This window comes from Pteropus vampyrus, unplaced genomic scaffold, assembly GCF_000151845.1.
Source record: "Pteropus vampyrus isolate Shadow unplaced genomic scaffold, Pvam_2.0 Scaffold463, whole genome shotgun sequence".
In the NCBI taxonomy this organism is placed as follows: domain Eukaryota; kingdom Metazoa; phylum Chordata; class Mammalia; order Chiroptera; family Pteropodidae; genus Pteropus; species Pteropus vampyrus.
Window position 1 is genome coordinate 139278 of NW_011889244.1, and position 17699 is coordinate 156976.

At 40.5% G+C, this 17699-nt stretch overlaps 1 protein-coding gene across 11 annotated transcripts in view; it reads right to left on the bottom strand.

Annotated features, from left to right (window-relative positions):
• Window positions 1-17699, bottom strand: part of LOC105306881 (T-cell surface glycoprotein CD1a-like) — a 134594-nt gene that overhangs the window by 94577 nt on the left and 22318 nt on the right. For 2 of the 11 annotated variants that reach the window (XM_023524428.1, XM_023524430.1), the window contains 2 exons: window positions 4909-5039; window positions 1224-1324 (listed from right to left, as the gene is read on the bottom strand). The exons of 4 other annotated variants lie outside the window; for them this stretch is intronic. Coding sequence is in view for 2 of the 7 variants with exons in the window: in XM_023524424.1 (XP_023380192.1) it covers window positions 4909-5039 (131 nt within the window). In the remaining 5 variants the exon portion in view is untranslated. Of the gene's footprint in view, window positions 1-1223; window positions 1325-1438; window positions 1545-3584; window positions 3820-4908; window positions 5040-13950; window positions 13970-17699 lie in introns of those variants that run through there. 5 more of the 11 variants (XM_023524424.1, XM_023524435.1, XM_023524429.1 and 2 more) reach the window with 4 other exon arrangements.

The following is a 17699-nucleotide window of genomic DNA, read 5'->3' on the forward strand; positions in this document are numbered from 1 at the left end:
ATCACCCTGAGCATCAGATTTGCAACAGGTAAATTGGGGCGGGGGAAAGGGGGATACAAATTTTCAATCTGTAATCAAGACAGATTATTATCCCTATTTAGCAAAGGGGGAACCCGAGTCAGAGGCTAGAACTCCAGTATCCTGATCCAGTGCACTTGCTGGTTCACCTTACTGCCTCTCTAAGTTCTGCTTCAAATTCCCTTCCTTCCAGGAAGCCTTTCCTGGCTAACCCCAAGCCAATATTTTCACTTAGCATTCTGAGAAATTTATTGCATAACATTACACAATGCCAAAGAAGAGTGGTTCTCTAACTATAGCTGAATATCAAAATTACCTGAGAACTTGTTAAAACACAGATGACTGGGCCCCATTGCCAAGGCTTTTGGTGCCAAGAGACTACATCCCTGATAGCCAACAGATGATTTTAACTTGGCTTCCTTATGTCCTGTATCAGGAGGTCTGCTGTCCCTCTAAGCTTCCTGCTCTCTCCTTCCTAAGCTAAGAATAGAGAAGACAGCTGAGCCAGCATCCCTACAGCTCACACCTGCCCAGGTGTGAGTTCTTTCTGTGCATTGTCTTGTGTAATAACTATAAGTAAGAGAGCCTGTTTTGGGGGGATATCTTCATGACTATCTTCTTCCAGTCTGAATGAAATGACTTCCCATTTGAGAGAAATATCCCTACTCAGAGTAGTTTTTCCTACATAATACACACTCACTATTATTTCTGTTAATCAAGTTATACCAAATAAAAGCTTAAGACACCTGTTTCTTACAGCCTTTCTTTTAAAGAGAAAATGTTCCTCTTTATAAATCCAAATTCACAATAGAAACCATTGTGAATCTAAAACTACCAATATGGCATTCAGGACAAACTTTTTATAGAAGAGACACAAACTGGGAGGCCCCACGTTGTTGTCAGCTAGCAAAAGTGTATTTTAGGTCAAATTTTACTTTCACATAAAAGTCCAGAGTTCTACTTTTCTTGAAAAATGTAGGTTACAACCAAGCCAGCTCTTATTGCATATTTGACAACAAGCAACTGGATAGACCTGCTTCCTTTGGACAGGGTGACTGTTCTCCAGTTCATTGCAGATTCCAGCATTCAAACCACACACGCCCTTACACCCAGCTCCTAAAAAAGAATTTAAATCCTCTTAAATAAAATATTAAAGAAGTGTGAAGAGAGCTGCTTTATGATTGTTCTCTGCTTTTTCAAGGTACCTCTCTTTAACCCTCAATTCCTGAGCACTGAAGTCTTGGGAACTTGAGATCCTGAGTTCTAGTGGGTGGGTGAGGATAGTCACAGGATGTCTTGATAGGATCTGTGAGAGAATAGAAAAGGAGAGACCATTAAGGAAAAGTGGGAGAGGGGATGGAAGGGAGAAGAAATGGGGAGAACGGCTGAAGAAAGGTGGAGATGGAAAAGGAAGACGTACCTGCACTTCTTAAACCAGAAGGTCAAGCTTCAACCTATCAAAAGGAGGGATGCCAGTGACACCCATACTGCCATGATAATCAAGCCCATGGATACATGTCTCCCCTCTGCTTGGGGAAACACAGGTGATTTCTCAGCCCAGAATACCCCCTAATTCAGTTGGCCTTCTCTAAGCACATGTGAGAATGCCAGGTGCTTATTTCCTCTCCCTGTGGAGTTAATTCAAAATAGCCCCTTCACCACACGAGAGGCAAAGAGGACTGCTGGGTCAGCAGCCCCAAAGAGGACAATGAAAAAAGCATTCCCCAGGCTGTGCTTGCCCCCAAGGACACTTCCAGTTGCTCCCATGGGCACTATCTGCCCCTTTGGCTGTTCCCATGGACATTATTTCCTTGCTTCGCTTGAGGGCATGGCTGGTCTGGTCCTCTCCAGCACTAACTAGGCAGCACACCTCCACAGAGAAAAACTCTTGTTCCCCGGAATGAAGCAATTACCCTCCCCTCTGCTCACATATAACACGATGCCTGCTCTTGGCCAGTTGCATTTTCCTGCAGCTCCAAACAACCAAGTGCTGAAGACTCCTTGTATTGTGAGTAATAAATGGCATGTATCTGCTGGCCCTTCTGGTGGTTTTTTTGGACTGTCAAAGACCCAACTGCAGGTTTCTGGCCTAGAGCTCCTGAATTACACCCCATTTAAAGTGCCCACTTCTATTCTCCTGAAGTCTAGATGCCCCAGCTTTTCTTAGGGTCTGGGTACCTGTAATTCAGTTCACTTCAGCATATGATATAGCATAGCACATAGGGAAGGGCAATAGTTCTGCAGCTAGGCAGACCTCGATCTAAATTCAGCTCTTCCTCTTTCTAACAATGAGACTCTGGGCAGTCAACTTGACCTAGCTAAGCTTCAATTTCTCATCTATAAAGTGAAAATAATAGTACTTCCTTCAAAGAAGAGTTGCAATGATTAGATGACATGCCATGTGCAGAGTGCTCAACTCACAAACAGGAAGCAGTCAGTTAACCATAGCCATTTGTGTTATCCTGCCTTCTAATGCCCCCAGTTCCCTTTCCTGAGGAATGAATCCCCTTGGGATTCATTGGTCACCTACTTCTGGCTCTGTGAGTTTTTTTAGTCTTGTCTTTCTTGCATATGGAACATTCTCAATGCTTTTTGAGTTCGGATCTTTATTTTCCTCTTTCCTGTATCTGGAATCCTCTCCTCTATCCTTCCTGGTTGGGCCCTCATCTCCTAAACTCCTCTATCCTGCTTTTGTCTACTCCCACCTCTTCCCTAGACCCTCCTTCTATGCTTCAGGACCTTCCCTTCCATTCCCAGCTGGGCCCCAGTTCTTTCTCATCCCAGTAGAGAATGATATCCTGGCCTCCTACATACACTGCTGTGCTTCACTCGGCAATTCAGGCCAGCTGCCTCCCCAGGCAACACATCCAGGGTTACTCGGAGATACCATGTCCTGTCAGCACTGAGCAGGACATCACCTTGCCAAGTGTCTAGCTGCTCCTGCTCACCCTGCATCCACATCACCCATACAGGCTTTGGTAGAATCCTGAGACATAGCACACAAGGAGCAGATAGCTAGGCCCAGAAGTGGAGCCACTGGACAGACAGGCCTCCAGCTTCACTGTATCTAATAAGGAAATGGGGCACGTAAAGTGATGACTATGAGGTTCAAGCCTCACAGCAGGCTCATGCATCCCACATTTCCACCTCTGGAGATGAAGTCTCTCATAACTTTAATCCATTTGTGTTAGCTTCTCCAGGAGAGCCTTCCCTGAACCAGTCTCCTGTAAATGTTCCTGTCTATATGTCTATAGCACCCTGTGCTTCACTGTAACATATCTATCATGTTTTATGCATTGCTTTAATTGTTAATGTCTTCTCATCTTCCTCCTCAAGCAGAGATCCTGTTTGACCCCAGTGTTTGATTGAATTCATAGAACCCAAAGGGTGCTCAGTTATTGTCTGTGAAATGAATAAATGCCCTCATGCCTTATCCATCCTCTCTTCCGCTGATGCTAAAAGAGATGTGAACCCTGGAATAGAAAAACCCAGATGGAGCCCCAGAGTGGAGAGCAGGGACTGAGACAGGTGGGCTGAACTTGCTTCTCCAGTTCTGGCTGTCCTACCTCAAGGAGGCCTCTGACAAACTGGGGACATTGAGGTGTCATTGAGAAGCCACTGCATTGTTTCTCTGGTCCCTTGGTCCTGGTTGAGCACTTTGCCGGCCATCTCTATCCAATGTGGGGAACCTGGGGCTGGCACCCAAGAAGTTCCTTAGAAAGTCAGGACATCTATTCCTTGAAATGTTGCGTGGAAGCCTTTTAATGTGTTCCCAGGGTGCAACTCACAACCAGCAGACACCTGGAGCTCAAATGGATCAGAGGAGAGGAGGAATAGAAAGAGATCAAAGAAAGGTTTAACAGATTGGAAGGCATCAGGAAGACATTGGTGTGAGGGTTCTACTACCCAGAGTTCAGGGACATGAGAGTGGGTGACCCAGAGCAGGACGAACATATTTTGAGAGGTCAGAGGGTGAGACCTCTCTGGCAGAGGTAGAAATTGGAAGAGGGTGGAGAGAGCAGAGAATCCATCAGTTGGGCTTCTGTGTTCACTGTCTCCCCGTGAGCAGCTGCCCAGGAGCCATCTCTCAGCTCACTGTCTATGTGCAGCATTTTGCTGAATTCCTGCATGTTCCTGGTGAAGCTGCTTAGATAAACCAGAAATATATGCTGCAGCTTTTCCACTGCTGCTCACTTAATTTGCCCTGGGACCCAGGTTTCAGGAAACAGGTGGTGTCTGAGTCATTGCTCCAAGCGTGGGTCTGCAGCGCCCCCAGCCACGCGGAGCAGTCCCTGCGCTTCCAGTTGCTGCTGGCGGACGAAGAGATGTGGAGGCAGCAGAGCAGGGAATTCCTTTGCCGGACTGGGAGAGAATGGAGAATGAGGGGCGTAGTGAGAGGCCAGGAGAGAGGGAAGTGTAAGGAGGGAAGAAAACAGAACTGATAAGCAGAGGAGGTAGTGCCTTCTAGCTCAGGTGCTCCCCCACACTGCCTCCCGGAGCCGGGAGTGGTGGTTGGGACCAGCATGTTCGCGGGCCTGATAGTCGATGAGCTCTTGGCTCCATTTCTGAGATGGAAACTAGGAGAAAAATGACTCAGTAATGGAAGTCTAGGCGGAAGACTAGGGGTGATTTTATTTTGCTTTCACTGTTTATGTCTTCTAAAATTTCTACAAGTGAAAGTATCACATTTATAATAAAGTGCAAACATTAAAACTAATTTTCTCAGTTGTACATTGAGAGGATTGGACTGGGTTGGCTCAGATATAGGGCTTTCACATCCCAAGATTCTTTTATCTCAGTGTTCCACAGCCCTTCTCCCCCTGTGTCATTGTCCTTGCTCTCTCCTCCCCCCCACCCTACCCCCCAGGGCCCACTTCTCACCCCTCCTACCTGGCCTGTCTGCCTGCTTATTGTCTCCTCTGGCTCCCCACTCATTCACTCTCCAAACAAGAGCCTCCGTGTTAAAGAATAGAGACAAGATTCCAGAGCGTACATGGACAGCCAGCTCCCCACTGATCACGCTGAAAATAAGAGCAAGGAGACATAGTGGTCAGAATCTCAGATCATGGTGAGAAAAGGCCCCCTGTTTGGCAAGTCAGAACCTGGGCAGCAGCCTGGCATCTCCCTCTCCCTCATTCCTTTTATCCAATCCATCAGCAACTCTTCACCATTTTACTGTTCTGAAAACCTCTTGAATGTGTACCCTTGTCTACATGTCAGCCTCCACCACCACCCTAACCTTTTGCCCAATCTCCTGACATAGCTTTCTTAGGGTAGAGACCATAATCATTGGCATAGCCTACAAGATTATGCACAGTCTAACCTTGGTCTACCCTCTAACATCATCTCTCACTCTAGTTTCACTTGCTCTGTAACTTAGCCTTGCTGATATGCTTTCAGTTCCTCTACTGTGCAAAGCTTCTTCCTGCCCAAGGTTTTTATACAAACAGTTCCCTCTGCTTGGAAAGCTCTTGACCTCTCCTCCCCTCACCCTCTTCCAATGCCTAGTTATTTCCTACTCATATCTAAGTTCAAAAGTAATTTCTCAGGGGAGTTTTCCTAGACCTCCCAGACTCTGTGTGAGCAAAGGCAGAACTAGGTCAGCCTCTACCTCCACTTCTTGTACACTAGTGTGCTTTGTGAACCTGTTCCCCCAGCACTTATCAGAGTTTGTAATTATAGAAATGTTCATGTCTCTGTGTGTGTGTGCGTGTGTGTGTGTGTGTGTGTGTGTGTGTGTGTGTGTGTGTATCTTCTTCTCAATCAACTGGAGAGCTGCCAAAATTCAAGGATCATGTCTCCTTATTCTGGTTCCTTCCATTTTGCCAACATTAACGCTTCCAACTTCCCAAACTCAACTGTAGAATAGGCTCTGCCTCTCACTCTACTCTGGATCTTGCAGATAACCCTTACCTAGCCTATATTATTATGCTAGTGTTGCCCCAAAACAGTTTAAGATGACAGAGAAAAATTACTGTTGATATAAATAAGGGGTTATGTGATTAAGACATAAAATTGCCCAAATAGTGAGTAAAGGACTAGGTAAGAGGGGAGCTGTGAGGATGGAAGTTAAAAGAAACATGATTATATGGATCATGGTACGTCTAACTTTCTTCAAATTGTCACCCCCTCTTTAAAAACTTGAAGAGTTCTATATAGTTTATCTGCATGTCAAAATTTTCAAGTGCTAACATCCTTCCAGACTTAAAGACAAGAACTGTTTTTTATCAACAAAAAGCCAGGCAGTATATAACCTGCAGAAGTTGGAGTTATCTGGAGATACACAACAGTCAGTTGACTCAGATACTTTTTAGCTATTACCACTTTCACTGTTTTCTCCTGGGGAGAGACTCATTAAATCACCCAACAACCTTTCAGAGTAAGACTAACAGCCACATATTGGGGGTCAGGAGACCAGAGCACAGGGAAGTGGTGATTTCCCCAAGGATTCACAATTATCCCTAGGTGGGAAGAAGTCAACCCTGACACTTTCCACTTTGCCCAGGAGCTGACTGTGGTTCATGCCCCTAGGTTAATCATGCCTTTCACTGCTGGACTATTTTTGGTTTTCAAAGAGCTTTCACACATGCCATTTTGTTTAATCCCCATAAGGACTGTGAGAGACAGGGATCATTCTCCTTAATTTGTAAATGAGAAAATCAAATCAAAGAGAGAACATACAACCCTCTGAGGCGAAGTATAATAATGACTTGGGTTGACACTAGAATTTTGATCTTCTAACTCCTATTCCAGCATACCTCCTTTTCTCAGGGCTGCTTTCTGAGGTCCTACCTCCTATTCTGAGGAGCAGCTGAAGTGATATGTCTTGTGTGGTTTCCTTTAACCTTGGGAAGTCTATAATCCTAGGTCATCACAGGTAAAGAGTAGGAATTTCCTGAATGGGAGAGAGGTTGGACTAGAAACAAAGAATCACAGATGATTTGGCTAAAAAAAGCCACAGATATCATTGGTTATAGAATTTGTACTATCTGAAGCCCACGTATCATGAAGGCTTTGCCAGTATTACCACCTCCCCCGACCCACCTTCCCCGTGAGAGAAACAATGGTACCTGCTTACTGCTGATTACCCAGCTGGTTTCTAAGTCTCTTGTCTTTGCACTGTATTCTGGATCTGGCAGATCTTGCATTGGTTCTGATCATCACTTGTTGATCTGCTTAAGTTCTCTTTTTACTCCTGTCATTACTTTTTGATTCTTTTTACCTCTAGCGTTACTGTTCAGTTGACTGGCTTCATTTAAGTTTCTGAAATAAAACTTTCCTGTTGATTTCCAGAGTTATTTTTGTTTTGTTCTGATTTATATTAATCATACACACATATAACTATATGAAATTAACTGACTCATTTATTTTCTCATCTTTTGCCTCTGGTCTTACTCAACACTATATCCCCAGTGGTAACAACACTGACTAGAACATTAGTAAGTGGTCAATAAACATTTGTTAAGCAAGAAAATTGCCAACCACACCTTCGACCTCTGCAATTATTCTAAGCACTTTACAGCCATTGATTTATTTAATCCCAATAGAGACCCCACATGGTATCTTACTGGTTTTGTTCACTGCTGTCTTTACACCTAGAACAGTCCTTGGGACAGTTTAGGCATGCAAATATTTTTCCAAAAAAATGAAGATAAATAGTATTAACCCACATTTTATTGCTGGGAAAAAAATAAATACAGAAATTTTAGATAACTTCCACCAGCTTATAAGTATTGACTCTAGACTATAATTCAAGTGTCTTCTTCACAAATATCATGTTCTTTGCACTGTACTATACATCTTCCCTCATATTACGCCCAGGGAACACCTGAATATGCTGCTGGGTAGAACCCAAAATGGAGAGAGTAGGTTAGAGTGAGGGAGAGCAAGGAGCTTCAGCCCTGAAGACACTTGGGAAGCCTCCTCTGCAGAGAGTCAAACCTAAGACATATATAAATAGTAAGAGTGTGAGTGTGTAGTTTGTGTGTGTGCATGTGTGTGTGAGAGAGACAGACAGACAGACAGAGCAGAGACAGAGAGAGAGACAGAGAATGGAAAGGGGAAATAAGAGTTAAAACTCATTATTCCATTATACAGTATTCAAGGTAACAACAGTGAAAATAACAAGCATCGATGGAGAAAACAGAAGCCTGGGAACTGCAGACTTGTGGACATACTCTTCATATATCCTAAAGTTAAACAAGAATCGTGCGCCTTATGCTATGTTCCTATAGCAGAGGCAGAGAATCTAAAAAGTAGATTCAAAGATTCCCACAGCACATCTGCAAATCCACAGTGGATGAATACCTACTGTGCACAGTATATTGAAATAGGCACTATGCATATCAAGCAGTAATCCAGGTCTAGATGTAACCTAGCAATTCTACTCCTGAGTACATATGTACATATACATACAGACAGACAGACATAGACAGATAGACAGACAGATACCTATGTACACCCAAAAAACATGGTCATAGTTGCAGTTTGTAATGACCACAAACTGTGTTTTTATTTATCAACTCAGATATAATTGTGCTTCTTTAAATAAAGCCCACGTACTTCTTTAGTTTTGGGATACTCTCATATACCTTTTTGATGGGTGCTTCTCCATTATCTTTACTATTCTCTTCTAGACTTTCATTGATATATGTGCTGGAGAGTCTTATTCTCTACTTTATATCTCTTTAGCTCATTTTTATACTTTCCTTCTTTTTATCTCTCAGTGCATTTTGAGGTCATTTCTTAGTAGCTATTTCAACTTCACTAACTTTACTACCTTCACTGTCTCTGTTTTGCTATTTGTCTACTCACTTAATATTAGAGACTAACTTCTCAGTTTTTTATAATTTGATTTTTTTAATCTTCCTATTCTTTTTATCATACTGTCCTAATTTCATTATGGTTTCTATTCCTTCTTCTAGCTTATTAAACATTTTGAGCATACTCATTTTCTTTCACATTATTTTATTATCTTTAATTTTTGGCATTTGAATTTTCTTATTGTGTCTGCTCTTTTACCAATGTAAATTTACTTTTTGTGCCTTCGTCTTCACAGATGGTTTTGTTCATGTTTTAATTTTTTTTTTCCCTGCCACAGTCCCATCTGACCTAGATTGTGGGAAAAGTCTATGCAAAATTCTTTTGCATTTGCTTCTGCTAAGGCCCTGGGAAAGTCAATGGCACTAAATCAGTCCTTGTGTTAATTTCTCAGCATGTGGTTCACACTGTGCAGACAATAAAATATTGAGGCCTCAAACCAGTGCATATCACAGGGCTTAGGTTTTAAATTCTCCAGTATAATTTTTCTTTTTCATTTTACTCAAAGCCCTAGTAGGTTTTCTTATCACTTCCAGGGCCAGTGTGCAGGCTTTTCTTGCCCCTTTGTCATAGACTTTACACCTGGTAGAGGACCCAGTTTAACGCAGAATTAAGAGCTTTTGCAAAACTCCACATCTCATGAACCCAAGGCAAAGTCTCCTTCCCTTGAATGAGCAAATCAAAGCCAGCCCCCAGCATCCAGGCATAACCAAAGCATCCATGAGCTACCACTCCGTGACCTCACTTTTACTATCACAGATGTAATACTTTTCTTTGTTACAGGCATGGTTGTTTGAGCTTGACTGTGTCACATATCACCTTTAGGTTACATTTCATTTAACATTTACAAGTCTTTGAAGTATGTGTTGGGATGGGTGGGCAAGCTCTAGTACCTTATTCTGTCTTGTTGTCAGAAACTGTCCACTATGTTTTGTTCTGAGCATCATGATTGAAGAGAAGCAATAACAATTATATTCTGCCCAGAAGAGGTCATTCAAAATGGGAAAAGGTCTGAAACCATCAAAATGAAGAACAATTTAAGGGACCATGGATGTCTAGCCAGGGTTTGAAGTTCTGTCATGAAGAAATAAGAACTCTCATTATTCAGTGGCTTTGGCTGGTGACATTAGGTCCAGTGTGTGAAAGTTACCAGAAGACAAAATTTAGCTCAACACAAGAATGAGAAATTTTTATATTGGCTTTTAGAGGTATCCAATAAAAGATGGTCTGATTTTTTGTGAACTCCGACAATAGAGAGGGGTATACTGGACTGAATGACCATCTGCCAAATGTGCTTTTGAAGAGTTTACTGCATGGAGTGAGGTCTTGCAATTCTAAGATTCTTTGGTTTTGTGATGAAATTCTAATCTTGTGGATTCACCTTTCATAGTCTGTGGCTCGAGTAGCTTGGAAATCTAAGCTTATGGTTTAGACATATCGTGGAGACATTAACCATCAATGAAATGAAACAAAGTTCATAGAGTAATCAAAAGATGGAGGAAAACACATCTCACAATCCCCAGGTGATGTCAAGGAGAGGAACACCTGCCTTTTGTGATGGTCCCTTTCCTGCTCCATGACCCATAATTTACAAAGCAGATGCCTTTGAAGTTACCCTTATGTAACAGACACATAGCTACACCTGCCTGTTTTTTTAAACCATATGTTGACATACCTCTTGACTCCTTCACTCTTGTTTCTTTATCCCTACAGCATTCTTTCATATTCTTTCTCCTTCCCTTCTTCTCCCTTCCCCTCCCTCCCTCTCAATCATCTATCACCTTCTTTCTGGCTCTCCTACATCTAAATCCACATACAGCCAAGTCATTCCATTCCTACTTTCCACTCCCCTCCTCCTCCTTACTCCACTGTCTCATCCCTTCTCTCTGCCACAGCTCTTGATTAGAGCACTCATCCACATCCCAAATGTAAATGTGCCTGGAGTATTCTAGGGGTTCAAAGCTCAGTCAAGGGGCATAAAACTGGGTTTCTTCTATCGTGAGTGCTCTGGCAGAGCTCTGATACTGACCCCTTGAGTCAGTTTCTGTTTCACCACAGTGTAGGCTTTAGAGATGACATGTCAACCAAGGGTCAAACCAATGAGTGAAATGAGCTTGGGAAAGTGAACTTGCCTCTCCTTACTATAATGCTTTTAACTGCTAATATTTCTTGAACAGTTTCTATGTGCCAGGGCTATAGTAAGCACTTTACATTCATTTTCTCTTTTAATTTTCACAAAAGCCTGACAAGTTAGGTACCATCATCAACAACATTTTACAGATGACAAAACCAAGGCTTAGAAATGCAAAGTAACTTGCCCAAGATTATATAGTTAGAGGGTGGCAGAGACGGGATTTGAGCCCAAAGCCAGCTTCTTAACTACTCAAGAATTCCATCTCCACCAGAGGAGGTGAGGAAGAATCTTGGCTCCTCTGTCCCACCCAGTGCTGTGCTTAAGCAGGAATGGTTAAAAGTATTCACAGTAGGGCCAGATATACCTGCATACAAAAATGCACTTTTCAGCCCAGTTTTATTTTTCATAGTTACACTAAGAAAAATTGAACAAGAAGGCGTGATTAGCTTCTTCTCTATCAGTTTTAAAAGTAGAGTCACATAGGACTAAGGGAGCCTAAGAGGAAGAAATAAAACTTGTGTTCTCCACTTTATGGCAAGTCATTTAACTTCAGAGTCTCACAAGTTCCTTATTTATGAGAATCTTGTATGAGCTTTATGAAAGAAATTAGATAATGTGTGTAAATCATCTGGCATGTAGTAGATACCTGGTATCTTTCAGTTGACTCTCAATCCAATTTATCTTAGTAACACACCTCCTTCCCCAAACTGCCCATTCCTATCCTCAGGGAATTCCAACTCATCCATTAATTCTGATGCCATTTACTCAAGAAAAACCTTCACCTCCACCCCTTACCACACTACCTGAGTTAAGTGACAAGTTTTTCCTGTAGACCCGTGTGTGGGCTTTATTATAGCTCTCACCATACTGCCACTATTTACATGGCAATCCCTACAAGTAGTCTGTGAGTTGCTGGAGGAGAAGGGCCTTTGGTTTATCTCAGTATTCCCAATTCCAAGCAAAGAGTCAGACGTATCACAGGTGCTCAGTAAATGTTTTCTAAAGTCCTATTTTTAAAATACATCAATTATGAACTTAACACACTATTTTTGTTTTTTAATATTTTATGTCTTCAGAGCAGTTTTAGGTTCACAGCAAAACTAAACAAGAAGGTATAGAGATTTCCTATATATGCCCAGCCACTCACACATGCATATAGTCTTCCCCATTGTCAATATTCCCTATGTGAGTGGTACATTTCTTACAATTGATTATCTACAGTGACACATCATCACCCAAAGTCATAGTTTCCCTTAGGATTGATGCTAAGTGTTGTACATTGTGTGTTTGGACAAATGTATAGTGACATGCACCCATCATCATATTATCATATGAAATGTTTTCACTGCCCTAAAATCCTCTGTGCTCCACCTATTCATCCCTCCCCACACCCCCAACCCCTAATAATCACTGATCTTTTATCATCTCCATAGTTTTGCCATTTCCAGAATAATGGAATCACATAATTGGAATCAAACAGTACATAACCTTTCCAATTGGCTTCTTTCACTAAGTAATGTGCACTTAAGTTTTCTCCATGTCTTTTCATGGCTTAATAGTTCATTTCTTTTTAGAGCTGTATAATAGTCCATCGCATGGATGTACCACAGTTTATATATCCATTCGCCTACTGGCAAACATCTTCTTTGCTTCCAAGTTTGAGCCTTATACACAAAGCTGCAGGGTTTTGTACAAACATAAGTTTTATAACATAATGGCAGCATTATATTAAGCTGCTTGCTTGCATTTTTTCCCTTTGGATTCTTACAATAGTCCTATAAATCAAGTATTGCCCCTACGCCTATATCAGTTTGCTCTATACTTCTACTTTGTTACAAGAGAATACCATAGCATAGAAGCAATGACTGTGAGATCTTTTGTAAGATTCTGAATTCTTTATAACTTTCCCATATACCCTTGCCATGATTAGAAATATGTTCATGGGAATAAAATAATAGGTGGTTCACTGTACTTGTCTTTGGGAGTACAAAGGAGAAATTGTATTGATCTCATCCATTTGTGTAACCAGGCTTCATGGGGAAAACATCAAGGAATATAGCAATCAGTGGCAACTCCTACGCAAACTAGGCTGGGTAGCTGCATCTTGGAGCCATTAAAGAAAAAAGCATATCAGCCCATCACCTCATCCTGAGAAAAACCCTGGGGATCTAGAAAGTCTGTGTCTATTCCTGTATTGACTCTCCTCTATTTAAAATCACATTGCTTCATTTTGTTTGTTTTCTTCCTCAATTTCCCTTTAAAATACTCTAGGCTTGGCTCATATTCTTCTTGGGTTCATACTCTAATCACCCGAATCCCAACATTTCTCACTACGCATCTTCAGACACTGAGAATCCATAACCTTTTTATTCTGCGCTCATGAAGTCAATTCCCTTCATCTAGCTCACACAAATGACTATATTTAAATCCCCTCCCCTCGCTTTGAGCTACACAGTCTTCTTTCTGCCCAGCTCTGCTCACCTCTCCATGGCTCTCCTGCCTCTTACTCTGTTTCAGCATGAATCTGCCCAACATGAATCTGCCCAAGACCTGCTATTCCTAATGGTGCCTGGCACTGTTTAAGCTGCAGCAGCATAAAATTAAGTGTCTTCGGAAAAACAGCTGTTATGTGAACCTGAGATCTATTCCTTTCCCTGGTATGTGGCTGGTCATTTTGAATAGGGTGACCAGTGGGCCTCTGAGTCCCACCTCAAAAAATTTTATGACTTTATATAGTTATAATATTATCTATGTATAATTAGCATTGAGAGATTTTTAAATGTAGTGTATTTTGTTCTTCAAATATTAGTAATAGTTCTTCAAGTGTCAGTTTTGGGATGTCTAATATTAACAATAGTTTGCATTATTTTCTTCCTAATTCTGTTACCTTTATGTTTCTCCACTTAAAGGCTTATTTTTTTCACTTTGTAGCCTATAAACCTTAAAAGATTTTGTTGTTGTTGTTTGGAACCCCTTACTTTGCCAATTGAAAACTGGAAGAGTTTGTGTACACAGTCTATGAACTTGGGGCTCCTGACAAGATTATTGATGAAGAGCTGTCAGGACTCTAATGCCTTCTGTGTCATGACTTCCCCAATACATCTTTTGCTAACTCTGTCAGTAAAGGAGAAAGATCATAGTATTGAAAATCTTGTATTCTTCTGACCTAGAAAACCCAAAATCTATTCTTCTCCACTCAAAAATTATTCATTTTTCCCCAAGCTATATTTGGTGTCTCTAAACATCTCCCTCACTGTGACATAACTATCCTCCAATATTTCTGATTCAATCTTTCAGCAGCCTTTAATAGACAATTCTGTTTAAGTCTTTAATAAAACAAAAATCTGCATAAAATAAGTTCTCTGGACATGAAGAATGAGATTTTTTTAAATTCAATACATAATGAGCACTAACTAGACCATAAGTTCTTTTCCTAACTGAACAAAGCTCTTTGGCTAAGTACTTCCTCCACTGACCCCTGGAGACTAGCTCCCCTCCATCTCACTCACAGAACTCTCCCTGTCCCTCACCATTTCTTTAAACTCTTCATCACAGAATCCCAACGACAGTCAGACAAGTCCTCTTCTATCATAGACAGGCCTTGCCAATCTTGACTCTAAACCTTTTCACTGGACACATCTCTTCGCTCTCCTCATTAGAAATTAAGCTCCCTGAAGGCAGAGATTTTTTTTTTCCCCAGTTTTATTCACTGCTGTATCTCCCAGCACTGAGAACAGTGTCTGGCATTATTGATGAAATAGCTGAATGTAATTACTACTTAGTATTTTAAAACAAGTGTACCTCATTGACCAAAAAATACTCCCAGAAAGTTTAGTGAAAATTTACTTAATATCAAATGTTAGTTTCATGTTGACTCATATTGCTGTTGCAAGAAGTTATGACTTGCCTTTCGGACTGACCACAAATTGCAAAGTTTCATTTTCTCTTTCTCTTATGTAGCTTAATATCTTTTCTATCAAGTTGCTAACGATTTGGTAGCAAACACAGAGATTCAGAGAAAAAAAAATCATATAAAGAAACTAGTGGTTCATCTACCACAGTAAAAGTGGAGAATTATCACCCAATATAATTGTTTGGCAACTGCCTGATTTTTTAAAGCTTTCCGATGTCCAGTTAAACTTATGAGAAGTTAAAATGATTGTAACGAAGGCATTCAACATTCCCATCCAAAGCAAAGACCCAGCAGAATGGCTATCTTGAATAAAAAATGTATGCAAATTAACTTTTTAAAAACATTTTCCAAAACTACATATGAATATAAAAACTTAGATTTGCATTATACATATAAATTGTAAATGGAGACGCATATTCCACTTCTCTCTTCCGGACCACACCCTATGTACCTCCTCATCTAACTTTTCATTTGTATAATTTATTATAAACTGAAATCTTAAGTATAGCATTTCCTGAGATCTAAAAATCGTTCTAGCAAATTATCAAACTTGAAAGGGGGAAAGAGTGTGAGAACTCATCTTTGTTGCCAAGAAGGACAGAAGTGTGAAGTGACATGGGTACCATATTACTTGCACTGGTGTCTGAAGTGAAAGCAGTCTTGTGAAATTGAGCCCTTAAGCCTGTGGAGTCTGACACTAACTTAAGGTAGTTAGCACCAGAATTGAACTGTAGGACACTTTATTCGTATGGGAGAGCTGGAGACATGGCATTGGAAAGGCCACCTTGTACTTGGTTGGTGTGATAGAAAAACCACACATATGAAGCATATTATATTAGTGTATGCATGAAACACAGTCACAGGGTAAGTACGTACAGAAACTTGGCAGGTTTAGGCTTAGTTTCCAGATGTAGCCAACAGCTCCCCATAAATATCCATGTCCTAATCCCAAGAATTTGTGATTAAGTTACGTGGCAAAGAAGAATTAAGACTGTATCTATAATTAAGGTTGCTAATCACTTGGCCTTAAAATAATAAGATTATCCTGGATTATCCAGATAGGTCAAATGTAATCACAAGGATGCTTAAAAGTAAGAAGGAGACAGAAAAAAGTCAGAGAGATGGCAGCACAAGAAGGATTCAGCTCAATATTGAGGCTCTGGAGATGGAGGGAGTAGTCATGAGCCAAGGCATGCAGACAGCCTCCAGAAGCTATAAAGAGCAATTCTCCCCTGGAGTCTCTAGAAAGAATATAGCCATGCTGACACCTTGATTTTAGCCCAGTGAGATTCACTTCAGATCTTTGACCTCCAAAACTATAAGTTGATGAATTTGGTTGTTTTAAGCCACTCAGTTTGTGCCTACCTTCAATACTGCCTCTAATTGTCTATCCTTCTACCTTATAGCCCTTTTAAAGTCATGAGCCCAACTCATGCCTCATAGTTTGACAACACATTACAACGGATCTCCAATACCTTCACATTATTCACAACCTTATTCTCAAACCACTTACACCATCCCTTTTCCCACTACAAAACTCCAACTATCCAATACAATAGTCCGCAGTATCCAATACAACAGCCATTACCCACGTGTGGCTACTGAGCACGTGAAATATGGCTAGTCAAAATGAGACATGTTCTAAGTGTAAAAGGCATACCAGATTTTGAAAACTTAAACATATAAAATAATGTAAAATATCCCATTAATAACTTTTTAAATATTGACTGTGTGCTGAAATGTTCATATTTTGAATATATTGGATTAAATATATTATTATATTATTTGAATATACTGGGTTAAATACATTATAAAATTAATTGTACCTGGTTCTTTTATCTTTTAACACAAATATTAAAAAATGTTCAATTATATATGTGGCTTTCATTATCTTTATACTCGACAATGTTGTTCTAGACCCATTCTAACTTACAACTTTGGGATTAATCATATCATGTATAGCCTCACTCAACCCTCAGGCCTAATGCAATAACGTATTGCTTCCTTCTTTGACTGTTGCTACCCATCTTGTGCCTGAGTTTTAGATACTGTTGGCGCTCCCATAAGCCACGGGATGAGAAGTACAGAAAATCTACCCATGGGCAACACTGCTGGTTCAAGGCAATTGTCTTCAGCTCAGCTTACTGAAGCTCTCCTATTCTGTCTATAGTGCAGTCTCAGAATTTTGGCAACTTGTTTTATCAGTTCCACTTGGCGTTCTCTAAGAATCCACAGAATGAAAAAAGCACTAATTAAAAAAATGTATATTTGCTCATTTGCCAACTATTACGAATACTTTGGTTCCTCCTCCATAGCTTTGGTAAACTTTTTGGCTTACGAACAAAAATTATTTTATTAAAAACAGGTACATATGTTACTTTTAAATTTTTATACATGTATGGATACAACTATTGGAAATCTCAAAAATGATAACAATGTTTTCTCTAAATAAAAATATAAACAGGTAATATTTATTTTATTTCACAATTTTATGTTTTTCTGAAATGTATACGATACACATGTACTGCTTTTATAATCAAAGGGAGGGAAAAACAACTTAAATTTATAATAAATAGCCAAGTCTAATAAAGCACAGAAAGCAAAGTCTATTTCCCAAATCTATGAAGAGAAGAGAAAGAGTGGGTTTCCTGTGGGTTTTGCTAACTTAACCCAAGAACCAAAAGAAATAGCCAAGCTGTTTGGCTGATTAAGCATCTTCAGGAGACCCATCTGCAAAGGCCTCCTAGAGGGAAGACATGGAGCCGGCCCAAGATTTTTGAAATGGAAATAGAGATTCAAAACTAAAAAAGGTAA